Genomic DNA, 25,921 nt, shown 5'->3' with positions numbered 1-25,921 from the left:
GATCATCTTGTTAGAGACTTGGTCCCAAAGGAAGGAGCTACAACATCTCTGCTGGGCGACGCTACTGTCCTGCAGCCTGTTTGCAGAGGGAAAGGGGCGTGCGCAAACGCCTTGGAGTCCTAGGCGTCTGATTGGCGGGCGTTGGGGAGAGGAGGAGTTAGGTTGTGATCGACGTGCAGGCAGCCCAATGGCTGGGCAGCATTGGCCAGTGGCGACGGCAAGGGGGCGGCCGAGGGCGAGAGGTAGCGGAGGCCAGTGGGCGGGCCATAGGTGGGTGGGGGCGAATCTGCGGAGAGAAGGCAGTAGTGGTCCTGACGGACGTGCAGGGGGCCAATGGTTCCAGAAAAGAGGGTGGGTAGCCAATGGCGACGGCGATGGGGCGGGGCGTCCGCAGTCTTCGCCACGAAGAGTGGGAACGGCGGGGACGGACAGTTCTGATTGACAAGAGGACCGGCCAGCAGCCTCGGGAAAGAGGGCGGCAAGCGGCGAATGGCGACGGCGAGGGGGCAGGGCGGGACAGTAGTGGGGCGGGGCGACCGGAGGCTCCGCGGCGCTGTGTGGGAAAGGTGGGGGCGCTGCGGGCGTGACGGACGGGCGGATGGGCCAATGGTCCGCGGAGGGCGCGCGGCGGGCGGCCAATGGCGGCGGCGCGGCCGGGGGCGGGGTGGCGGGGCTGCGCGGCGCCGTGCGAGCAGCGGCGGGCGGCGGCGGCCAGGCGGAGGCGGAGGCGAGGCGGCCCGGCCACCGGGCGTCGGGGTGGGCCTTGCGGCCGGGCTCGGCACCGCTCACCCGCCTCGGCCCGCAGGTCCGGCGCGGCGCCCGGCGCGCGGGAGGATGGGCACTCAGGGCAGCCCGGTGAAGAGCTACGACTACCTGCTCAAGTTTCTGCTGGTGGGCGACAGCGACGTGGGCAAGGGCGAGATCCTGGAGAGCCTGCAGGACGGCGCGGCCGAGTCCCCGTACGCCTACAGCAACGGTAGGGCGGCGGGCGCCCGGCGCGGCGCGGCCTCCAGGCCCGGCGCCCACCCTGCGCGGCCGGGGGGCGCGGGCGGCGGGGCGGCGGCGGGCCTGGGGTGGGCTGCCCCTCGCCCCGGCGGACGGCGTGCTTGCCGACCCGTCCCCGAGGGCTCGCTCAGGGAGCCTGCAGCCTGTGCTGGAGAAAATGCCCGAACAACCTTGTTATTAAACATTCCTTTTAACTTCCGGGTGCATGGCTCAAGTACACCAGGTGGATTGCATCACCAGCGCTTGCCTGAGCTTGCCTCTTTGGGTTCTTAGGGGAAACGTAGTGAGTAGTCGGTGGGACCTGGGCCCAGGCTTCAGGGGTCCCCAACCCCAGGACAGCATGCAGGCTTCCCGAGCCCTGGCAGCGCCCTCTCACCTAGCTGGGACTTACCCTGGCCGAGTTCTCTGCCTCCTCCTTGCTTTGTTCCCTGGGCTCCTGTCAGGCTTGTCTGACTGCTCTGAGCATCTCCCACCCTTTGGTCTTAGGACTTGTAGAAGATGCTCCTCACCTGGACTGATGGAGACGGTCCTTCCTCCTGAGCGGCAGTGCTGGATCTGCTCCATGCTAACCTTCCAAAGCTTCTGCTCCTAGCCTGGTGCAGATGTCTCCCAGGGCTGGAGAGGAAGAGCCATGGTTTTGTTTTTAATTGAGGCCCACTAGGGGTATGAGGGGAGCTCACATTTTAGGCCCCTGCACCAGCCAGGCCACTTTGACTGGTACTTGACCAGATGACACAGGAGTGACACTTGTGCTCGGCTGGGTCGGCCAGGTTGTTTCTCCAGTGGTACTGTCACTTCCTGGTGCCAGGCTCCCAGGAGGCTAGTGGGGGAGCAAGTGCAGGAGGAATTGAGCTTCACAGGGACGTCGTGTTTTCATGGGCTGTTAATTTGTGCTTCTGAGGGTAAGCTCAGCCCCGCTGGCTAGTTCCCCAGCTCCAGCCCTGTGCTCACAGTCACGAGCTGGAGGTACAGGACCCTTCTTCCTCTTCTGTTCCCTTTGTCAGGCCACTGTGCTTCGACAAACTTCCTACAACATGTTGACTGAAGTGGGAGTGGTATTGAATAAAATGTGGAGACCTGCTCAGGTGGAGACATGAGACTTACAGTGGGCTGGCACCACAGGGGCCACCTACCAGAACTGTGTGGAAGGCCTGCTCTTAGAAAGACTGCACAGAGCCAATGTGGTGGCGGCCTCTGTAATCCCAGTACTTGGGAGGCTGAGACAGGAGGATCACAGGTTTGCGACCAGCTTCAGCAACTCGTGAGGGCCTCTGCAACTTAGTGAGACTGACTCAAAAAATAAAAATATTGGACTAAGAGTGGAGCTCAGGGATAGAATGCCCCTGGTTTCAGTCCCCGGTATCACGAAAAAAAAATAAAAAGGAAAAGGAGCTAGGCGTGGTGGTACATGCTTGTGATCCCAGTCCTTGGGAAATTGAGAAAGGGGGCAAGTTAGGAAGGCCTTCTGCAACTTAATGAGACCCTGTTTCAAGAATAAATAAAGCCGGGCGTGGTGGCGCACACTTGTAATCCCTGTACTTGGGAGGCTGAGACAGGAGGATCGCATAGGTTCGAAGCCAGCCTCAGCTACTTAGTGAGGCTCTCAGCAACTTAGTGAGACCCTGTTTCCAAATAAAATATAAAATAGGTCTGGGAGTATAGCCCAGAGGTAAAAAGCTTCTGGGTTTTATCCCCAATACCACAAAAATAAATAAATAAAAAGGCTGGGTGTAGCTCAGAGGTAGAATGCCAGTACCAGACACACATCAACAACAAAAATTAATTAATTAATTAATTAATGGAAAAGAAAAAGAAATAGAGTGCACATGCTGGCTGCCCAGGGCACACTTGTGGTCCCCCAGCACCCAGCAGAAAGGGTTGAGCTAGGCAGCCGCAGTGCCTTCCCTGTGTTCGGGGCTTTTGAGCTTGAGGCTGCGCGGCATGAGGAGTAGGTCCTTGTCGGCAGGCCTCAGCTCGCCAGCCTGAGAGCCCTCTGCACAGAGTGAAACTGGTGGGTCTAAGAACACTCGGCCCCTCCTAGGGGGACTGTTGGGCGTGGAAGCTACAGAGCAGCCGCTTCTCAGAATCCAGCATTCTGAGTTTGTTCTTTGAAAGAACTGTGATAAAAGCTTTGAATCTAGGTTCCCTTATAAAGGATAGGTGAATATTTCTTTTTCTCCTTTGTTATTAAAAGCCCTCAGGCTGGGCGAGGTGGCACACAATTGTATCTCAGCATTTGGGAGCCTGAGAAAAGAGGATCATGGTTCAAGGACAGACTCAGCTACCCTTTGCAACTCAGTGAGACCCTGTTTCAAAATAAAGAATAGAAAAAGAAATGGAGCTGGGGGTGTAGCTCAGAGGTAGAATGCCCCTGGGTTCCGTCCCCAGTAACACACACACACACACCACACACACACCACAGCTCTCAGTATGTATGTTTCCAGTGTCTTGTTTTGGGCCTAAACTTGTGTGGTTCTTGTAATGGGGAGAGCAGCAGGTCCCCACCCGCGGGGGTCATTGCCGCTCCAGGGTGGCCCACGCCTCCTTCCTGATCACAGTTGGATTACTGCTCTGCCTTGAAGTCTGGTCTAGCTTGTTCCTCTGACAGGCATGCATGCTTCACAAACAGGTGAGTCACCAAAACAGCCCTTTTTATTAGCGCTGGCCCCTGAAGCAGTGGTGATGTGACGTGTCCGCATACCCAGGTCCTGTGGGAACCGTGCTTTGGCATCTCTGCAGGTTTGCTTTCCTCCTCTTCTGGGCACGCGGTAGTGGCTCTAGGGGACTGTCCTACTCTCTTAGGACAGGCTAGGACTCTGTGTCCATAGTCCACCTGTGTATCCACAGGCTCTGAACTCCAGAGTGAAAGCGTCTCTGCCGCTCCCTTTGAGAGTGGCAGGAGGGGCGTGTGCTTTCCGTCAGCAGCAGCACTCTCTGGCCCGCCGCTGCCTCTGGCTCTGGGGCGCAGGCCTGGAGGTGCCTCTCTGGGCCCCGGGCAGCGTGCCGCGTGCTCTTCTCAAACCCAGGAAACACCTGCTGTAGATCATTGGCAGTTTTTCATACTGTGGGCCGCGAACCACCCAATTAAGGCTGTTATGTTCTCTCACCTTGGCTCCTATAAAGCTTCCCTGAGTATTAGGACCCTCCAGAAAAGTCTGGTTTATAGGCCTCTGGCCTGAAAGATTAGTGTGGGTTCACGACATGAGTGTAGAGGCATAACTTATCTCTCTGCTTCTTTGGAAGTCAGGATTGGTGAAAGCTGCTGAGTGATGCCCCTGCCCTTTTGAGCCCAGGGAACTGGGAGGGAGGCTTGTAATTGTGGACAAAGCAAGGCCGCATGGATGCTTGCCGTAAATGTCGGGACTGATGGTCATGGAGATGTTGGTGGGACCAGATTGAGCTCAACCCCCAGCCCAATTTTGTTTTCTTAAAGAAACAGGGTCTCACTAAGGTGCAGAGGGCCTCTCTAGGTTGCTGAGGCTGGTTTTGAACCTGTGATTTTCTTGTCTCAGCCTCCCAAGTACTGTGGTTACAAATGTGGGTCACCACACCTGGCTCCTTTTTCTTTTGAAACAGGGTCTCACTCGGTTGCTAAGAGTCTTACTAAATTGCTGAAGCTGGTCTTGAACCTGCAGCCATCCTATTTCAGCCTTGCAAATACTGAGATTACAGATATGCACCACCACACTAGCATAAATGTGTATTTTTACTATATTTTGGGTACTGGAAATTGAACTTAGGAGCATTCTACCACTGAGATAACACTGCCAGACCTACTGGGATTATAGGCAGGTACCACCACACCCAGCTCAAAATGTGTATTTTGTGTGTGTGTGTGGTACTGGGCATTCTACCTCCAAACTATACCCCCAGCCCTATTTTTTATTCTTTATTTTGAAACAGGGTCTCACTGAGTTGCAGAGAGCCTCACTAAGTAGCTGAGGCTCTGCAAACCATGATCCTCCTGTCTCAGCCTCCCAAATGCTGGGATTAGAAGTGTGCGCCACCACGCCTGGCCAAAATGTATATTTTTAAGTGAATGAACAGCCTTTGTACAACTTCCCTCACTGTTACTTAGTGCTGCTCACACGTTCACCACAGTTACTCCTCACAGTCCTTTCTCCTTCCTCCATTCCTTTCTTCCTTCCTTCCTTTCTTTTTTTGGTACTGAGGATGAAACCCAGGGGCATTATACCTCTGAACTACACCCCCAGCCCTATTTTTTATTCCTTATTTTGAAATAGTCTCACTGAGTTGCAAAGGATCTCACTAAGCAGCTGAGGCTGTCTGTGAATCGCCATCTTCCTGTCTCAGCCTCCCAAATGCTGGGATTACCAGCCTGTGCCACCACGTCGGGCTTCTTTCTCCTCCCTCGTCTTTTTTTTTTTAAACGGTATTGGGGATGGAACCCAGGGGCATTGTACCTCTGAGCTGTACTCCCAGCCCAATTTTTTTAGTTTGTTTTGTGTGTGGTTACTGGGAGTGGAACCCAGGGGCTTTCCTACCTCCGGGCTATACTACCAGACCTATTTTATACTTTATTTGGAAAGAGGGTCTCAGTTGCTGAGAGCCTCACTAAGTAGCTGAGGCTGGCTTCGAACCTACACGATCCTCCTGTCTCAGCCTCCCAAGTGCTGGGATTATAAGTGTGCGCCACCAAGCCCGGCTAGTCTTTTTAGTTTTTGAATTAGGGTCTCACTAAGTTGCTAAGGGCTTCAACAAGTAGCTGAGGCTGTCTGCAAACCACAATCCTCTGGTCTCAGCCTCCTAAATGCTGGGATTCCAAGCATGTACCACCACACCTGGGTCCTGTTTAATTTTTTTATTTGGAAACAGGGTCTCACCAAATTGTTGAGAGCCTTGCTAAATTGCTAAGGCTGGCTTCAAACCTGTGATCCTCCTGTCCCAGCTTCCCAAATCCTGTATTGCAGGCCTGTGCCACTCTCCTGGTGTCCTTTGTCTTTTCAGTACTTGGCTGGGCGCTGGGCTTTGGATTTCCTGGGGTGATTTGTTGGGGTCTGCTTGTCTTATGTTAGGGGTTAGATCTTTGGGCAGGGCATTGGCCCTAGGAGGAACAGTAGCGATCATTTGTTAACAGCTGATGCTGCCAGTAAGCAGTTCATGATGTGCCAGGCACTCTGCTGAGCATTTCTCTCCATTTAATCTTTACCTGTGCCCTGTTAGGGAAGCACCATTATCCCCATCTTACCTCTAAGGAACCCAGGCTCAGTGGCAGAGAGACTGCTGTTAAGGGCGGCGTGGTCACTGTGTTCCTGGCTCTGGCCTTGTTTGGAGGGAGCGAGGCTGACCTCGAGTAGTGGAAGAGCAGAGGGTCTTGACTTCCTCTTGCCCTTGTCCTCGCCTCTACCATGCACTTGGGCCGTTGCTGCACACCCTCTGCTCCTGTGCACTGCTAGAGATGAACCTGGACCTCAGAGGGCCGCCCTAATCCCTGCCGACCCTGCCAGCCCCTGGGGGCACATCCGCTAGCAAGGCCGCACCACCTTTTTGGGCCTCTCCCTGCTGAGCGAATGATCTCCTATTAGCCATGCTCAGCCCAGGAATTAGCGCTAATTTTTGAAGAGGGGGTACCAGGGATTGAACCTACGGGGCACTCTATTTCTGAGCTATATGCCCCACCCACAGCCCTATTTATTTATTCATTCATTCATTCATTCATTCACTTATTGCGCACTGGGAATAGAACCCAGGGGCATTCTACCTCCGACCTACATCCTCTGCCCTATTTTTTATTCTTTATTTTGAAACAGGGTCTCACTGGAGGCATTCTGAGCCTCCAGAATGATGGGGTTACAAGACTGGCCACCCTTTTTATTTTGAGGCAGTCTTGATAAGTTGCTGAGGTTCAGCCAGGTGTGGTGCTGCACGCTTGTAATCCCAGCATTCAGGAGGCTAAGAGCAGAGGATCGCGGTTCGCAGACAGCCTCAGCTACTTAGTGAGGCCCTCTGCAACTCAGTGAGACCCTGTTTAAGAATAAAGAATAAAAAATAGAGCTGGGTTGTGTAGCTCAGAGATGGAATGCCCCTGGGTTCCATCCCCAGTACTGAAAAAAAAATTGTTGGGGATCTCACTACCTTGTTGAGGCTAGCTTCAAACCTGTGATCCTCCACAGGCCTGTGTCCCCACGCCCAACAGCACTTTTTGATGTTTGTTTTTTGTACTGGGGTTGAACCCAGAGGCATTCTGCCTTCAAGCTACACCCCCCAGCCCAATCTTACTTCTTTTTTTGGTAACAGAGTCTCACTAGGTTTCTGAGAGCCTTGCCATTATGGCAATGCTGGTTTTGAACGTACCATCCTCCAGTCTCAGCATCCCAAGTACTGGGATTACAGGTATGCACCAGCTACTTTTTTTTTTTTAAGTGAGGATTACACCCAGGGGCATTCTACCTCTGTGCTACACTTCCAGCCTTATTTTGTTTTGTTTTATTTTAAAATGGTCTTGATAAATTGCTCAGATTGGCCTTGAATCTATGATCCTTCTCTGTCTCAGCCTTCCAAATGCTGAGATTACAGGTATGCAATGCCTGGCTTTATTTTTTATTTTGTTTATTTTGTTTTTATTTATATATTTATTTTTGCAGTCCTGGAGATTAAACCCAGGGGCATTCTACCTCTAAACTGTACTTCCAGCCCTGTTTTTTTCTTCTTTCTTTCTTTCTTTCTTTCTTTCTTTCTTTCTTTCCTCCTCCTTCTCCTCTTCCTCCTCTTCCTCTTCTTCTTCCTCTTCCTCTTCTTCTTTTTTTTTTTTTTTGCAGTACTGGGGATGGAACCCAGGGGCATTCTACCTCCAAGCTATACCCCCAGTCCTATTTTTTGTTCTTTATTTTGAAACAGGGTCTCACTGAGTTGCAAAGGGCCTCACTAAGCAGTAGCTGAGGCTGTCCTCAACCAGAAGCATTCTCCCTCCAAGCTCTAACCCCAGCCCGATATTTTTTTTCTTACTTGAAACAAGGTCTCACTAGGTTTCTGAGAGCCTTGCTAAATTGCCACGCTGGCTTTGAATCTGTGATCCTTCCGTCTCAGACTCCCAAGTACTGGATCATAGGCATGTACCACCACACCTGCTTAGTTGGTGCCCTTTTTTTTCCAATTCTGGGGATTGAACCCACGGGCTTTCTACCTGGGAGCTACTCCTCCAGACCTGTTTCATTAATTATTTATTTTTAAACAAGGTCTTACTAAGTTGTGGAGGACCTTATTAAGTAGTAGTTGGCGTGTGTGTGTGTGTGTGTGTGTGTGTGTGTGTGTGTGTGTGTGTGTGGTGCTGGGGATGGAACCCAGGGGCATTCTTTCTCTGATCTACACCTCCAGCCCAACTTTTTTGTTTTTTCCAGCCCTATTTTTATTCTTTATTTTAAAACAGAGTCTCACTGCCAGGCGTGGTGGCGCACGCTTGTAATCCCTGCGCTTGGGAGGCTGAGACAGGAGGATCACACGGGTTCGAAGCCAGCCTCAGCTACTTAGTGAGGCTATCAGCAACTTAGTGAGACCCTGTTTCCAAATAAAATATTTTTAAAAAAAGGGTCTGGGAGTATAGCCCGGAGGTAGAAAGCCTCTGGGTTCCACCCCCAGTACCACTAAAACAGTCTCACTGAGTTGCAAAGGGCCTCACTAAGTAGCTGAGGCTGTCTGTCAACCGTGATCCTCCTGTCTCAGCCTCCTTAATGCTGGGATTATAGGTGTGCCACCACGCCTGGCTTAGTTGGCATTTTTATTTATTTATTTTTGCAGGTCTGGGGATGGAACTTAGGGGCATTTGACCTCAGAGCTACATCCTCTGCCCTGTTTTTAATTTTTTATTTTGAAACTGGGTCTCACTAAGTTGTGGAGGCCCTCACTAAGTAGCTGAGGCTGTCCATGGACCTCGATCCTCTGGTCTCAGCCTCCCAAATGCTGGGATTACACGTGTGCGCCATCACACCCGGCTAGTTGGCACTTTTTTTTTTTTGGTGGTACTGGGGGTGGAACCCAGAGGCTTTCTACCTCCGGGCTATACTCCCAGACCTAGTTTCTATTTTATTTGGAAGCAGGGTCTCACTAAGTTGCTGAGAGCCTCACTAAGTAGCTGAGGCTGGCTTCGAACCTGCGCGACCCTCCTGTCTCAGCCTCCCAAGCGCGGGGATGACAAGCGTGCCCACCACGCCCGGCTTAGTTGGCACTTTTTGATGGTCCATTATAACTCATTTGGAGGCCGTCAGGCCCGTTAGGGTTCCACTCATCATCTTTGCAAGGTGGGGTGTCTCTCGCCGCGCCCACCAGCCTGGGAGTGGCCTGAGGATCTTTTGTCTCTGAGCTGCGGTCCCTGGCCTTTCTTTGGGCGTTGGTGCACTGTGGTCTGTGTCCTGACACCTTCTGTTGACTTGCTGTCATGGATCCTCCCTTGCTTTTTCTCCCTGTCCTTTGCCCCTCCTTCTCCTCATTTCATTTGTTTTTTCAGCGCTCTGTTCTTGGGCATCTCATAATACACTTGTCATGGGGCCAGGAGCTGAGGGTGCAAGGCACAACAAAAGAAAGCTAGCCAGCCAGGCGTGGTAATCCCCGCGATTGGGAGGCGGAGAGACCCTGTTTCTAAATAAAAAAATATAAAATAGGTCTGGGAGTGTAGCCCGGAGGTAGAAGGGCTCCATCCCCAGCACCACCACCACACACACACACACACACACACACAAGACAGTCTTTTTTCTCTTTTGAGGTGATGATGCTAGGCAATGAACCAGGCCTTCTACCTCTGAGCTGCCCCAGCCCTGTTTTATTTTTATTTGGAAACAGGGCCTTGCTAAATTGCTGAGAGCCTTGCTAAGTTGCTGTGGCTGGCTTTTAACCTGCAGCCCCTTGTGTCGCAGCCTCCCAAGTACTGGGATAATAGGCATGTGTCACCACACTAGGCTAGAGACAATCTTTTCTTTAACAAAATTTTTTTTTTTTTTTTGAGGGTCTGGGGATGGAACCCAGGGGCATTCAACCTCTGAGCTACAGTTCCTGCTCTATCTTTTATTCTTTGTTTGAAACCAGGTCTCACTGAGTTGCAGAGGGCCTCACTAAGTAACTGAGGCTGTCGGCGAACCGCGATCCTTCCAAATGCTGGGATTACAAGCGTGTGCCACCACGCCCAGCTCCCTGCCCTATTTTTTATTCTTTGTTTTGAAAACATGTCTCACTGAGTTACAAGGGCTTCACTAAGTAGCTGAGGCCTCCGCAAATCGTGATCCTCAGGTCTCAGCCTCCCGAATGCTGGGATTACAAGCATGCGCCACCACACCCGGCTCTTTAACAGAATTTTGATAAGAATAAGAAAAGGGGCCCTTTAGGATGTGACATGCAGGCTGGTGGGGGTGCAGCGTGCTGGGAGTCTACAGGCAAGGTCTGGAGCTAGCCAGGGTCAGGCATGTCCCTGTGTGTGTGGGGTGTCTGAGGTGAGTCTAGGGTGGGCAGAAGCACGCCAGACCAGTGATACTCAAACCTGGGTGCTGCTGAAGCTCGCTCAAGTGCTCAGGTGCTGTCCAGACTCCCCAGGTGGAAGGGCTGCTGTCAGCCAGGTTTAGGGAGAGTTTGAGACCTGTGTGGGGAGGAGTAGGGCTGCCCAGGCAGTGTTGCTGGGGCGGTGGGAATTCTTACTGCAATCCCATCTTCCTTCCTTCAAGTTGCCCTCCTTCCCCGTTGCTCCCACCCCTGGGACCAGCAACCAAGGCTTGTCCACCTGCCCTTTCCTGCTTTTACGCACCTCCTCCCGTGTGGCTGCTCCGGTCAGAACAGGGTCCCAGAGCCACCCACGAGGCAGCGGCTTGCCACTTGTAGGTCTGCCCGTGCGAGGTTCCTTCTCTCACCTCTGCCTGAGGAGGGATTGTTTCTGTATTTAAATTATGCTAATTGCGGTTCTTTGTAAATTGGATTGGCATAGCCTTTCCTAAGCTCCTAGAAAACAGTCAAGTTAGTAGTAGAATACTCAGTCGTGTGTCCTGGGTCTCCGCACTGCCGCGAGCTCTGCCAGATGGCGCAGCAGTGCTTAAGTGGCCGCCCGCAGCAAGGCCAGCCGGCTCCCCTGCCGGGCTGTGGTCACAGTTGGGGTTTTTGTGTTGTGTATATAATGGCAACTTTTCCTTCAGTGTGATTGTTTGTGGCTTGGATGATGAGCTAAATTGAACAGTTTCAGGAAGGAAACCACATCGGGGAGCTTGAAGTGGGCGGGAAGAGCGCGCAGGGGAGGGTTCTGGGCCCTGGCAAGTCCAGCGCCTCCTGTTCTACTGAAGATCCTAACTGGAAGGGGGAAGTTGTGGTTCCTGAAGAGCGGCCGCTGGCCTGGGCCTGGAGCCTGTGCTGCAGAAGGCGTCGGCGCTGCACCTGGGCCCTTCTCATGGGCAGCATCTAGGACGGACGCCAGGCCACGCGTGTCGTGGGGCCCGGGGGCCACGTCAGATGACACTGCTCTCTGTCACCTGAGACCACAAGGAAGGGTCTTCAGTGCGCAGAATCCTGGTTGGGAGGAAGTTGCAGAAAGACTGCAAGAGGAGTGAGAAGGTGGCTGGCGAGGCTGCTGGAGCGCAGGCTGTGAGGTGGGTGTTGGGGAGCAGCAACCAGGAAGGAGCGGGGCAGAACGGCCACGGAGAGCGGCTGGGGAGACCAGGGCTGGGGAGACCAGGGCTGGGCTGTGGCCCTGCTCGGTCTGACCGTGGACGAAAGGGGGCCCTGCGAGTCCTTTCGCCAGCGAGTGCCAGTACGCAGGTATTTACTTGTAAATAAATGAGATGGACTCAGACTTGGAGCCAAGGAGGTATTCTAGTCTTCAGACTGGTCTCTACCATGGTCTCTACCTAACATGGCTCTTTTGCTGACATCAGAACATTGACCCCATGTTGGCCTGTGGGCATTTGTCCTTCAGAAGGTGGAGGAGGGGATGGGGCAATAAGATGTAGGATGTAAGGGTGCTGAGGCAGGGGCATAGGCAGGAAGGCAGTGGGGAGAGGCCAGGTGGGTGGTGGCACAGTACCATCTGCCTGGCATGGTGCCAGGCACTTAAACAGCAGAGGGGGAAAGCCAGGTGCATGTGGTTTGACTGTATTCCCTGTACTTGGGAGGCTGAGGTAGGAGGATTGCAGATCCAAGACCAGTGGGCAGTAACAGTGAATGAGACCCTGATTCAAAATAAAATAGCTGGGCGTGGTGGCACGCACTTTTAGTCACAGCATTTGGGAGGCTGAGATAGGCTCGCAGTTTGCCGACAGCCTTAGCTACTTAATGAGGCCCCCTGCAACTCAGATCCTGTCTCAAAATAAAGAATAAAAGGTAGGGTCAGGGGTGTAGCTTGGAGGTAGAATTCCCCTAGGTTCAATCCCCAGTACCACACACACAAAAAAACCAACCAGGGCTGGGGTGTAGCTTGGAGGTAGAATACCCCTGGGTTCCATCCCCAGTACCACACAAAGGCGGGCTGGGGGTGTAGCTGAGTAGAACACCCTTGGGTTTAATCTCAGTGCTACAAAAGCAAACAGTAGAGGGGAAGCAATCCAGGCAGGATGAGGAGGTGCTTGGAAACAGGCCCTCAGGATGGCAGCGGGGAGGGGAGGTGGGCGGTGGTGTCTGGAGGGGTTTAACCAAGGTGTGCTGGGGATGCCGTGCCAGGGGAGCTGTGACCCACAGAAAAGGCTTGTGTGCAAGGAAGGCTTGGTCCTGTGTTCTTGGATGGCAAAGGAAGCGGCTTGAACAGAGAGCTCCTCGGGTCAGGACTGGCTTGCGCTTTCTCCATGATAGCCGTGGTCCTAAAGCCAAGCTGTCTGAGAAGAGTTCACATCTCCACGTGGATGGCGTGCTGCTGGCAGTGTTAAGTGACCTTGGTGAAAGCTGTGTCCGTTGTGAGAGTGATAACTTTGGAAAAGATCCGAGGATGGAAGAAGACCTGAGTGCTGGAAAGGGGTGAGCCAGCTCAAGGTAGACAGCCAGATGTCAGAAGCTCTGGAGGGCCAGGGAGTCAATGCCAGCCCGGGACCGAGAGCCAGCTGGGGCGGTAACCATGTGTTTGGGAGCCTGGGAGCAGGGCTGACGGTGCTGCTCAGGAGGAGGGTGGCAGCGCTGTGCAGAAGCGGGCCTGGTCCCTTCCTCTGTGCGTGGCGTCCTGTGTAACCTGGTGCCTGTGGGCTCTTGTGGGGCCATAGGGCCCATTGCCCTTTTTTTTTTTTTTTTTTTTTTGTGGTACTGGGGTTTTTGGAAGCCCTTCTACCTCTGGGATATACTCCCAGACCTATTTCTATTTTTATATTTTTATTTGGAAACAGGGTCTCTTAAGCCATTATGGCTTCGAACCTACGCGATCTTCCTGTCTCCACCTCCCAAGCGTGGGGATTACAAGTGTGCGCCACCACGTCTGGTGCGCTGCCCTTTTTTGCGGGTCCGGGGATGGAACCCAGGGGCATTCGACCTCCAAGCTACATCCCCTACCCTATTTTTATTCTTTATTTTGAAACCGGGTCTCACTGAGTTGCAGAAGGCCTCACTAAGTGAACCGCGCTCCTCCTGTCTCAGCCTCCCGAATGCTGGGATTACAAGCGTGCGCCACCACGCCCGGCGCGCTGCCCTTCTTGAACAGCGGTGTTGCCCACCCCCTGGGCCAGGTGGCGGGCACTTATTTGTCCATCTGCACAGCACCTGGCGGGGAGGGATGGTTTGAGGAGTAAAAGACATCAGGCTTCAGAGCGCGTCAAATAGGCTTCAAAGACTGAGGTTATCTGCTCGCATCCCAGATTGTTGCTGCAGGAGAGCAGTGTGGCCACGGACGCCAGGCCACCAGGAGGCTCCTGTCCTCAGTTGTGAGCGGTGGCGTCCTGCTCGGCCATGTCTCCTGCCTCTGCTGTCAGTCAGAAGCATCTTGGTGTTTGCCCTCATCTCGGTGGGGATGAGGAAGGCCCGTGCTCGTGTGCCCCTCCCCGCCCCAGCTCCAGGCTCCTGAGTCCCCGGACGTGATCCTGCTTCCTGAGCATTCCAGTGCTCCAAGCAGATGTGAGTGCCACCTGTCTTGGAATGGGCTATTTCTTTAAGGACCTGAGCTCCTCTAAGTAGGGAGAGTTATTATATCAGCAGCCTGTTTTTAGCAGGGTGCAGTTGCGTACCCTATAATCCTAGCTACTTGGGAGGCTGAGATAGGAGGATTGTAAGTTCAAGGCCAGCCTGGGTAGCTTAATGAGACGCTGTATCAAAATAAAAAAGGGCCAGGGATATAGTTCAGGGCAGAATGCCCCTGGGTTCACCCCCAGCCCCACCCCCCACACACATAAGATGCATACATGCAGAGCCTGTGCTTGCTGGTTACTGTGCCGCTTCTGAGTTTATATCCCCAGCCTCATCCACTTCCTAAACGGCTTTTGTTACCTTGGGTGAGTTGGTTGTCACCAGTCGGCAGGCATTGAGGGCCACTCTGTTGCTGTGTGGAGGGGGCCCTTGGGCATCCCGGAGCGGCCCGGCCCGAGCCTGCCCCTCCGTGTGTGCCCCTCCACACTACCTCCCTGTGAGCTGTCTCTCAGCTGCTGGCACTGAGGCTCTTTCTTCCTGTTATAATTCTCATCATTTAATAACCATACGCCAGCGTGCCCGATACAGAGGCGGCAGCTCCCATGCTTGCATAGAACTGGTTGACTTTTAAAGATCATAGAACCAAATTCTAATTTTGTTATCTATATGTGATATTACGATACATACAGCGTGTGTATAAATATGTTTTTTGTTTTTGCAGGTCTGGGGATGGAACCCAGAGACATTTGACCTCTGAGCTACACCCCCGCCCTATTGTTTATTCTTTATTTTGAAACAGGGTCTCACTAATTTGCAGAGGGCCTCACTAAGTAGCTGAGGCTGGACGCGAACCGCGATCCTCCAGTCTCAGCCTCCCGAATGCTGGGATTACAAGCGTGTGCCACCATGCCCGGCTATAAATATGTTTTATATATGAATTTTGGTTGTTATCCATGGCTCCTGCCTTGCTATTCCTTCCCCGAGGCCAGTCATAGAAACTCCTCGTTCCAAGCTGGGCATGGTGATGATGCCTGTAGTCCCAGCTACTAAGTAGCTGAAGCAGGGGTCCCTTGAGCCCAGGAGAAACAAGACCCAACTTTGAGTAAGTGGGTGAGTGAGTGGATGACTCCTGGAGGGAGGCCTGCTACAGAGGCAAGAAGAACGCCTAAACAGAGGGCCCTTGCTGGGTTTCCACTGGGGCTGTAGCGCTGGAGGTGGGGTGAGGTGTCCGTAAAACCCAGGGGGACAGGTTCAGAGAATGCCTGGATAGCTGAGCACATAGAGGTTCCTGGAGGCGGCACCCTTCCTGTGTTGCCTGCTGTGCTGTGAGGCAGACAAGAAACATGGCTTGTTCTTTTCCAGCAGATGGACGGCTAAGGCTGTATTGCTGAATACCAGCTGTGGGGGTGTGTGTGTGTGTGTGTGTGTGTGTGTGTGTGTGTGTGTGTGTGTGTTGGACTGGGGATGTGTGTGTGTGTGTGTGTGTGTGTGTGTGTGTGTGTGTGTGTGTGTGTGTGTTGGACTGGGGATGGAACCCAGGGGTATTCTACACTCTCAGCCCTACTTTTTATTCTTTTTCTTTTTTCTTTTTTTTTTTTTTTTTTTTTTTTTTGGTGGTACTGGGGTTCCCGGAAGCCCTTCTACCTCCGAGCTACACTCCCAGACCTACTTTTACATTTTTTTTAAATTTGGAAACAGGGTCTCCTAAGCCAGCATGTGCGGCTGGCTTCGAAGCTGCGCGATCCTCCTGTCTCTGCCTCCCAAGCGCGGGGATTACAAGCGTGCGCCACCACGCCTGGCCCTACTTTTCATTCTTTATTTTGAAACAAGGTCTTGTTGAGTTGCAGAGGGGCTCACTAAATCGCTGAGGCTGGCAGGGAATCTGCCGTTCTCCTGTCTCAGCCTACCAAGTACTGGGATTACAAGTATGCCACACCACGCCTGGCTTTTGTTTTTATTTTGAAACAGGGTCTCGCTAGGTTGATGAGAGTCTCAGTACTTACTGAGGCTGTCTTGGAACCTTTGATCCTCCTGTCTCAGCCCCCAGGTCGCAGGATTACAGGCATGTGCCACAAAGCCTGGCTAGCGAGACCCTATTTCAAACCAAAAAATAAAACAGAGCTTGGGGTGTAGTTCAGAGTAAGATGCCCCTGGGTCAGTCCCCAGTGCCACAAAATAAATAATGAATGTAAAATAGGGCTGGGGGTGTGCTTGGAGGTAGAATGCCCTGGGTGAAGCATGCTTGTAATCCCAGGGCTGGGGTATAGCTGAGGACAGCCTCAGCAAGTAGTCAAACTCTCATCTACTTAGCGAGACTGTGTGTGTGTGTGTGTGTGTGTGTGTGTGTGTGTGTGTGTGTGTTACTGGGGATGGAACCCAGGGGCATTCTACCTCAGAGCTATACCCTGGCCCTATTTTTTATTTATATTTATTTATTTATTTTTGCAGGTCTGGGGATGGAACCCAGGGGCATTCTGCTTCCGAGCTATACCCCCTGCCCTATTTTTTATTTTTTTGGTGGTATTGGGGATGGAACCCTTCTACCTCCGGTCTACACTCCCAGAACTATTTTATATATGTGTGTGCGTGTGTGTGTGTGTGTGTATATATATATATATATATTTTTTTTTTTTTTTTTTTTTTTTTTGAAACAGGGTATCTTAGCCAGCCTTGCTGGCTTCGAACCTGCGCGATCCTCTTGTCTCCGCCTCCCAAGCGCGGGGATTACAAGCGCGCGCCACCACGCCCGGCCTTTATTCTTTATTTTGAAACAGGGTCTCACTGAGCTGCAAAGGGCCTCACTAAGTAGCTGAGGTCGTCTGTGAACCGCGATCGTCCTGTCTCAGCCTCCTGAATGCTGGGATGACAAGCGTGCACCACCACGCCCGGCTGTATTTGAGATTTCTGTTGCTGAGTTTGAGGTCCATACTCAGTGTGCTGTCTCTCTTTCGGTCCTAGAAGCTGTTTTGAGCTCTCCAGGCCTTAGTGGAATACCAGGCATTGTCAGGTCAGGTCAGGCCGGTAGTACCTGAGCACTGCTTCGGTTTGGCCCCACACGACCAGGAGGCTGGGCTGGAGCGTTTCCACGTGCGTGGTCCAGGGCCCTGCGGCAGGCGTGGTGGGCAGGCGGCTCTGGGCAGGACGCGGGGCTCTCGCTCAGGTCAGCATGCGACTGCACAGCGGGCTGGAGCGCAGGCCAGAGTGTGCTCAGGAGCCGGGGCGTTTACTTTGAAACACTCTCTCTGAATTGCTGAGGCTGGTCTCAAACTTGGAATCATTCTGTCTCAGCCTCCTGAGTACTGGGATTACAGGTGTGTGCCGCCATGCCCGGCTTCTAGGTCTTCTGTGTAAATGGAGTCACACCGCACGCACTCGCTCGTGTCTGGCCTCTTGACATTTCCTGTGTGACGGTCCTATGTCGTGTCTTTCCTTCTTCATGCTGTGTGCCTTCATCTGTTCTAGAGATGAGCTTTTGGGTATTGTGTTTGGGTTGTTCTGAAGAGCGCAGCTGTACAAGTCTCTTAGTATATGCACAGTTGTGCTCGGGAGTGCTGAGCCGGGGAGTGCCGGGCTGCAGGGCAGCGCAAGCTCGCTCCGTGTTCCAAAGCAGCTGGACCATTCTTCCCGCCAGGGAGGATGAGAGCAGGACTCCTCTTCCTTCATGGCATCCATGCTGATGGGAGGAAGCCTGTTTCTCAGTAGCAGCCTGTCTGCTTTTGTCACATAACCTTTCCTTCCCCAGTGGGCAGAGTTTTAGTTTGTATCCAAGTATCCAGTTGTTTATAGTGCCGTAAATAGCCTTTAGTAACATCTGCACCCTTAGTAACCTTTACATCTTTTGGTTTATTTCTGTTACTGCTCTAACTTTTTTTTTGGAGGGGGGTGGTACTAGGGATGGAATCCAGGGGCCTTCTACCTCCGGGCTACACTCCCAGACCTATTTTATATTTTATTTGGAAACAGGGTTTCTTAAGCCAGCTGAGACTGGCTTCGAACCTGCGTGATCCTCCTGTCTTAGCCTCCCAAGCGAGGGGATTACAAGTGTGTACCACCATGCGCCCGGCCTGCTCTAACGTGTGTGTATGAGTGTGTGTGTGTGTGTGTGTGTGTGTGTGTGTGTGTGAGTGAGAGAGAGAGAGAGAGAGAGAGAGAGAGAGAGAGAAAGAGAATATACCTGAGATTGAACCAGGAGCATTTTACCTCTGAGCTACATCCCAGCCCTATTTTATTCTTTTTACTTTTGAAACAGGGCCTCACAAGTTGCTGAGGCTGGTCAGGAACCTGTGATCCTCCTGCTTCACGCCCTGCGATTAAAGGATTCTTTTTGTGTGTGTGGGTGGGTCTGGGGATGGAACCCAGGGGCTTTCAACCTCCGAGCTAAACACCACCCCCCTGATTTTTTTTTTTTTTTGCGGTACTGGGGTTTCTGGAAACCCTTCTACCTCTGGGCTATACTCCCAGACACCTATTTTTTTATATTTTTATTTGGAAACAGGGTCTCTTAAGTCAGTGAGGCTGGCTTCAAACCTGTGCAGTCCTGCTGTCTCCGCCTCCCAAGCGCGGGGATTATAAGTGTATGCCATCATGCCCGGCTCCCCCCCTATTCTTTGTTTTTTATTTTGAAACAGGGTCTCACTAAATTGTGGAGGGCCTCACTAAGTAGCTCACTAAGTAGCTGAGGCAGTTCTTGAACCACGGGTCCTCCGGTCTCAGTCTCGGTCTCCTCTCGGTGAACGCTGGGATTACAAGCCACACCCGGCTGAAGGATTCTTTTTGTTGCTTTGTTTGGGTAGATTTTGTAAGCTGAGCCAGAGAAGTGTGTGTGTGTGTGTGTGTGTGTGTGTGTGTGTGTGTGTGTGTCTGTCTGTCTGTCTGTCTGTCTGTCTTTCTGTTATGCGTTACTTGGGTTAGTTGTTTTTCGCTGCAGCCCAGTTATTCATGATTTCTGTGGTCAGGAATTGGCATAGCTTGTCTGGATTCTCAGCCTCTCAGGACATCCCACAGGTACTGACTGAGGTGTTGGCCAGGGGCTCTCATTTGAGGTTGGACTGGAGAAGCTCCCTTCTCAGCTCAGCTCAGCTCCTGGTGGGCCTCCAGCCACCCTCGTTCCTGGCAGCTCTGTGGGGCAGCTTGCCTCACAAGGCCAGCGAGGCTGCGTCTGTTCTCATGTAAGAGTCAGGCTTGGAGGGACACTCCACCATATTCTTTTGGTCAGAAGAAAGTCTCAGGGCTCATCCACCCTCCCGGGAGGTGAGCTTCCAGTAAGCAGACCCCAGGCCCACATTAAAGTGCTTGCCTTTCTACGTAGGATTGCCCACAGCGAGCTGCACCCAAGTTTCAGCCTGACTGAGCACCTGAAATCTCCTCTTCACCAAGCACATGACTCCCTTCTCCCGGAGGAGGGCAGAAGCCCCTCTGCAAGGAGTGGACAGTGAGGCAGGTGAGGGCTGCTGGTCACGTGGAGGGCCGCCCCACACCAGCTGCTGGTTCCTATGTCCCAGAGCCCCCTTCCCAGCAAGCTTGGGCCTGGCAGGCATCCTTGGCACGGCACGCTCTACGGCCTTACTTTGTGATTGCGATGCGAATGTTGGTGCTGGCAGCCTTGGCAGAAGGATCGTGTCACCCTGATCCCAGAGGGACCTGGCTGGCCGGGACTGCTGTGTAACCACGCTGCAGTCCACATCTGCCTGTTTCAGGACAAGCTTTTTCTGGTGCTAGTAGACTCAGACAAGCTGAGCATGGTGGCACACACTTGTAATCCCGGTACTTGGGAGGCTGAGACAGGAGGATGGCAGACTTCTGGACAGCCTCAGCTACTTAGTGAGGCCCTCTACAAATTAGTGAGACCTTGTTTCAAAATAAAGAAAAAAAATAGGGCTGAGAAGTAGCTTGTAGGTAAAATGCTCCTGGGTTTAATCCCCAGTATCACCAAAAAATAAAGGTTAATGAGAGTCTTACTGTTTGCAGAGGCTGTCCTTGAACCTGTAGTCCTCTTGTCTCAGCCTCCAGAGTACTGGGATTACAAGTGTGTGCCACCACGCCCGGCTTTATTTTTTATTTATTTATTTATTTATTATTTATTTATTTATTTGGTGGTACTGAGATTCCTGGAAGCCCTTCTACCTCTGGGCTATACTCCCAGACCTATTTTGTATTTTTATTTCAAAACAGGGTCTCTGCCGGGCGTAGTGGCGCACGCTTGTAATCCCCGCGCTTGGGAGGCAGAGACAGGAGGATCGCGCAGGTTCGAAGCCAGCCGCGCGGGCTGGCTTAGGAGACCCTGTTTCCAAATAAAAATGTAAAAATAGATCTGGGAGTGTAGCCCAGAGGTAGAAGGGCTTCCAGGAACCCCAGTACCACCAAAAAAAAAAAAAAAAAAAACCCAAAAAACAGGGTCTCTTAAGCCGGCACGGCTGGCTTTGAACCTGTGCGATCCTCCTGTCTCTGCCTCCCAAGCGCGGGGATTACAAGTGTGCGCCACCACACCGGGCTATTTTTTATTTCGAAACAGGGTCTCAATAAATTGTGGAGGGCTTCATTAAGTAGCTGAGGTTGGCCATGAACCTGGATCCTCCTGTCTCAGCCTCCCAAGTACTGGAATTACAGGTATGTGGCGCCACGCCAGTGTAGTGATGTTTTTGACCTATTCCATCTCTACTGCCCTTCTCTGAATCTGTGCTAAAAAAGACTAAAAAATAGGGCTGGGGTGCAGCTCGCAGGTACAATGTCCCTGGGTTCCACCCCAGTACTGGAAGGAAATAAAAAAGTTGTTAGAAGAAAAAGGCCCTGGTGGGCAATCAGATGTCAGACGGCATGGCCTCCCTGAGAGTCCCTGAGCACTGGGCACGGCTTGGGGATGCTTTGCGGGTTTTGGTCTCAGGTAATTTTGGATGAGGAGGTCATGGTCTTGTGGCACACAGAGCCAGGGACTGGCCGATGCTTTGCTCTCCTGACCAGGGCTGGTGTTCTGGCCTCCCTGTCTGGTCTCTGGTGACAGTCTCTCCAGACAGTGTCTCCTAGGGGCGTGTTTGGGGCTGCCATGCATGCGGGGCGGTGAGTGGAGGGCCACTGGGGTGTGGCTGAGCTGGTGGCAAAGCCTGGCAGCCCAGCAGGCCCTTTGGCTGGACTCTTAGGCCCTGAGTGGAACTGGGCACAGAGGAGCAGCGGCCCCAAAGAGGGCAGGCAGCCCTTGCCTTTCAAGCTAAGCAGCGTGTTATCTGAGTTCATTAAAAAGATTGTTAGGCAGAAGGGGAAATGAATGGTGCACCGAGCGAGTGCTGGGGCGGACAGGCCGTCTCAGGGTGACAGCGTCTGGCTTGCCAGCGGCTTTCCCCAGGGCTCCCTGCCACCTGTGCCCGCCCTGCTGGGCGCCGGCTCACTGCGGCTCACTGACCTGCCTCCCGCGTGTGCTCCCTCGAACTCTGCCTGGTCCTCCTGAAGCCTTGGAGAGCTGCTTTCCTTAGAAACTTCTAGGCCCCCCCCCCCGTGGTCCTGGAACTCTGTGTGTGTGTGCGTGTGTGTGTGCGCGCGTGCGCAAAGTACTGGAAATTGCCCTATTTTTTGTCTTGAAACGGCCTTGCTAGGTTGCTGAGAGTCACTGTGCTGCTAAGGCTGTCCTCAAACCTGAGATCTTCCTCTCTCGGCCTCGTAAGGACTAGGGCTACAGGTGTGTGCCACTGTGCCTAGCTGATTTTTTTTTCCAGTACTGGGGATGAATCCCAGGGGCATTCTACCTCCAAGCTACATCACTAGCCCTATTTTTTAGTCTTTATTTTGAAACAGGGTCTCACAAGTTGTGGAGGGCCTCACTAAGTAGCCGAGGCTGTCCACTAACCCAGATCCTCCTGTCTCAGCCTCCCAAATGCTGGAATTACAAGAGTGTGACACCACGCCCAGCTCCCAGCTGGTTTTTAATATTTTGAATGAAGCCAGGCATGGTGGTGCACACTTGTAATCCCAGTACTTGGGAGGCTGAGACAGGAGGATCACACAGGTTCAAAGCCAGCCTCAGCTACTTAGGCTCTCGGCAAATTAGTGAGACCCTGTTTCCAAATAAAATATAAAATAGGTCTGGGAGTATAGCCCAGGTAGAAAGCCCTTGGGTTCCATCTCCAGTACCACACACAAAAAAAGTTTTTTTTTTTTTTTTTTTTTTTTTGGTGGTACTAGGGTTCCTGGAAGCCCTTCTACCTCCGGGCTCCACTCCCAGACCTATTTTATGCTTTATTTTTGGGAACAGGGTCTCTTAAGCCAGTGAGGCTGGCTTCAAACCTGCGCAATCCTCCTGTCTCCGCCTCCCAAGCCGGGGTGGGGGGGATTACAGGCCTGCCCACCACGCCTGGCTCACACACACACAATTGAATGAAACTCCTGACCATCATTTTCTTTTGGTGCTAGGGGGTGGACGGACGTAGGTCCTCATGCATACTAAATACATGCTATCGCTCTCAGCCCCATCATTTGTTTAAAAACACAGTTTAGCAGCCAGGCGTGATGGCGTATGCTTGTAATCCCAGCATTGGGGGGGGAGGTCTGAGACCAAAGGATTGTGGTTCGCGGACAGCTTCAGCTACTTAGACCCTCCACAACTCAGTGTGACCCGGTTTCAAAATAAAGAATAAAAAATAGGGCAGGGGGTGTAGCTCGGAGGTCGAATGCCCCTGGGTTCCACACCTAGACCCACACACACAAAAAAAGCAGTTTAGCCAGGCATAATGGTGCATGCTTGTAATCCCAGGATTTGGGAGACTGAAACGGGAGGGTCACAGGTTCAAGGAAAGCCTCAGCAAGTAGTGAGACTCCATCAACCTAGCAAGATCTTGTTTCAAAATAAAAATAAAATCGAGCTGGGGGTATAGCTTGGAGGTAGAATGCCCCTTGGTTCCATCTTCAGCACCACCAAAAAAAAAAAAAAAAGGCGGCGTGAGGAGCAGTAGGGTTGTCGGAGCTGGTTCGGAGCATTGCCGGGGCCCTGTCCTGTAGCAGAGGTGCTGTCTTCCTGGGGCAGGTTTCCTTTGGAATAATCTGTACAGGTCAGGAGGGGAAGTGAGAGGGAAAAGTAAGCATGAAGAATGCACTATATTTTTTGATACAACCAGATTTTCCAGATGAAAGTGTCAGCCTGGAATCCCCCCCCCCATCTCTCTTTTTTATTGTAGTACTGGGGACTGAACCCAGGGGCATGTTACCTCTGAGCCATAGCCCCAGATCTATTTTATTTATTTACTTTTTTGTGGTACTGGGGGTGGAACTCAGGGACTTATTTTAACAGGGTCTCACTAAGTTGCTGAGAGCCTCACTCAGCAGCTGAGGCTGGCTTCGAACCTGCGCGATCCTCCTGTCTCAGCCCCCCCCCCCAGTGCTGAGATTACAAGCTTGCGCCACCACGCCCTGCTTACTATTTTATTTTTAAATAGGGCCTTGTTAAGTTGTGGAGGGCGGATCTCAGTTGCTGACACTGGCCTCGAAACTGTGATCCTCCTCTCACAGCCTCCCAAATCCAGCCCTATTTCTCTTTTTCTTTCCATTTTTCTCCTTTTTTTCTTCAACTTTAAAGTTTTTTATTGGTGCTGGGCGTGGTGGCGCACGCTTGTAATCCCCGCGCTGGGGAGGCTGAGACAGGAGGATCGCGCAGGTTCGAAGCCAGCCTCAGCTGCTGAGTGAGGCTCTCGGCAACTTAGTGAGACCCTGTTTCCAAATACAGTATAAATAGGTCTGGGAGTGTAGCCCGGAGGTAGAAAGTCCCTGGGTTCCACCCCAGTGCCACACACACACAATTTATTGGTGCGTTGTAGTCATGCATTTTAATGGAGTACAAGATGGTGGAGGTATACATGCACACATCACCCAGTTGCTCAATTCCCGCCCGTTCTCTCTCCTTCTCATGTTTGGCTTAGTGATTGACTCTGATATGTTGGATAATGTACATTGTGAACATTTTTATTTGATTTTTTATCTTGAAACAAGATCTCAGTAAGTTGCAGAGGACCTCGCTAAATTGCCGAGGCCAGTTGTGAACCTGCAATCCTCCTGCCTCAGTCTTCCAAGTCCTGGGATTACAAGTGTGTGCCACCACGCCTGGCTTCCGATCTCGTCCTGGCTGGCCCCAGCCCTTGGCCCTGCAGGACCCCTTTGTCCACTTTGAGACCCACTGCCCTTCACTTCGGTGTGACCTGCTGGGTCCGTGCTACCCAGCTTTGCTGGGGTGCCCACACGAGTGCCAGGCTGGTAGGCTGGAAAGCCTGGTCTCCATGAGGCTGTGTGTCCGGCTCCTAGAGTCCAGACCTCTGCAGAGCTGTTTGCTGGGGCTTCTGATGTGACTGCTCAGAGAAGCCAGTGCGGTGCCCGCCTGCCCCCAGCAGTGACCTGCTGTGATCACAGGTGGCTCCGTGTTGGCCGAGCATCGGGCCGCGGGATGAGTGGGAGGGAGTGTGCTGCAGACAAGCGGCCAGCATGTGGGTGGCTTTTCCTCCTCGGCGGCCCCGTTTCTAGGGCCCGGATCTGCTCCACAGGCTGCACCATCTCAGTCCAGGAAGCCCAGAGCCCTCCTGTGCTGGAGCTCCTCGTCCTCCAGCTGGGCGGGCAGCTGGTCAGTTGTTGAGATGGCCTCGGCGCCTGGCCAAGGGCAGTGCCCCTGGTGCTGGTGCGAGGCGCAGCGCGGCTCCTCTACCCCAGGCCTTCAGGATCCACGGAGGCTCTTCCCGCAGCCTGTGCTCCCTGGCCTGGGGCTACAGCGCCATCTAGGGGTGGCTTGGCAGCAGGGCAGCACCTTTCCTGGACTGGCATGGAGGTAGTAATGCTGGTCAGAGCAGGCACATCAAAACCACCTGTGCAGCCGTGTAGGTGGCCCACGGCCGCAACACTCTAGTGCTTGAGAGGCTCACACAGAAGGATCACAGGTTCAAGGGCAGCCTCAGCAATTTAGCAAGACTCTGAGCAACTTAGACCCTGTTTCAAAATAAAAAAGGTTGGGGGTGCAGCTCAGAGGTAAATTGTTTCTGGGTTCCCATTTTTCATTTTATTTTTTGAAGCAGAGTCTCACTAGGCTGCTAAGCGTCCTGCTAAGTTGTTGGGCTAGCAGCCTCCTCTTGTCTCAGCCTCCCGAGTACTGAAGTACAGGGATTACAGGTGCCACCATGCCTGGCCTGAGGTGCTCTTAAGGCTTGGGTGGAAACAGAGACTGGGTGCTGTAGGTAGGAGCTTGTGGGCAGGCTTGGCGCTGCCTGTAAGTTATGTGTCTGTTGCTGCCTGTTCACACCAACTTCTCTTGGACTGACCTTTTCCCACAACAGTGTAAAGGAAGAAAGAGACTACGTACACACGAGATATACGAAGCAACTGGGCTTGGTGGGGCTCGCCTATAATTCTTGTACTTGGGAGGCTGAGACAGGAGGATTGCAGGTTCAAAGCCAGCCTCAGCTATTTAGCAAGGCTTTCAGCAACTTAGACCCTGTTTCCAAACAAAAAATAAAATAGTGCTGGAGGTGTAGCTCAGAGGTAGATTGTCTCAGGGTTCAATCTCCAGTACCATTAAAAAAGAGAGAGAAAGCCGGGCATGGTGGGCACGCTTGTAATCCCCGCGCTTGGGAGGCTGAGACAGGAGGATCGCGCAGGTTCGAAGCCAGCCTCAGCTACTTAGTGAGGCTCTCAGCAACTTAGTGAGACCCTGTTTCCAAATAAAATATAAAATAGGTTTGGAAGTATAGCCCAGAGGTAGAAAACCTCTGGGTTCCACCCCCAGTACCACCAAAAAAAAAAAAAGAGAGAGAGAGAGAAAGAGAAAGAATATGTTCTCTGGAAAGCTCTCACAAAAACATTATTTTAAAAATATTACTCCAGCCGGGCATGGTGGTACGCACTTGTAATCCCAGTATGTTGGAGGCTGAAACAGGAGGAT

At 52.5% G+C, this 25,921-nt stretch overlaps 1 protein-coding gene across 2 annotated transcripts in view; it reads left to right on the top strand.

Moving 5' to 3' along the window:
• Nucleotides 1-834: 834 nt before the first annotated feature.
• The window catches only part of RAB40C (RAB40C, member RAS oncogene family), a gene marked incomplete at both ends in the record, with an annotated part of 31,797 nt that continues 6,710 nt past the window's right edge, over nt 835-25,921 (top strand). For both annotated transcript variants that reach the window (XM_080704356.1, XM_080704355.1), the window contains one exon: nt 835-976. In XM_080704356.1, coding sequence (XP_080560482.1) covers nt 835-976 — 142 coding nt within the window. The remainder of the gene's footprint in view (nt 977-25,921) is intronic.

This window comes from Muscardinus avellanarius (genome assembly GCF_963383645.1).
Source record: "Muscardinus avellanarius genome assembly, chromosome: 10".
Classification (NCBI taxonomy): Eukaryota; Metazoa; Chordata; class Mammalia; order Rodentia; family Gliridae; genus Muscardinus; species Muscardinus avellanarius.
This window is presented reverse-complemented; position numbering and strand designations above follow the sequence as displayed.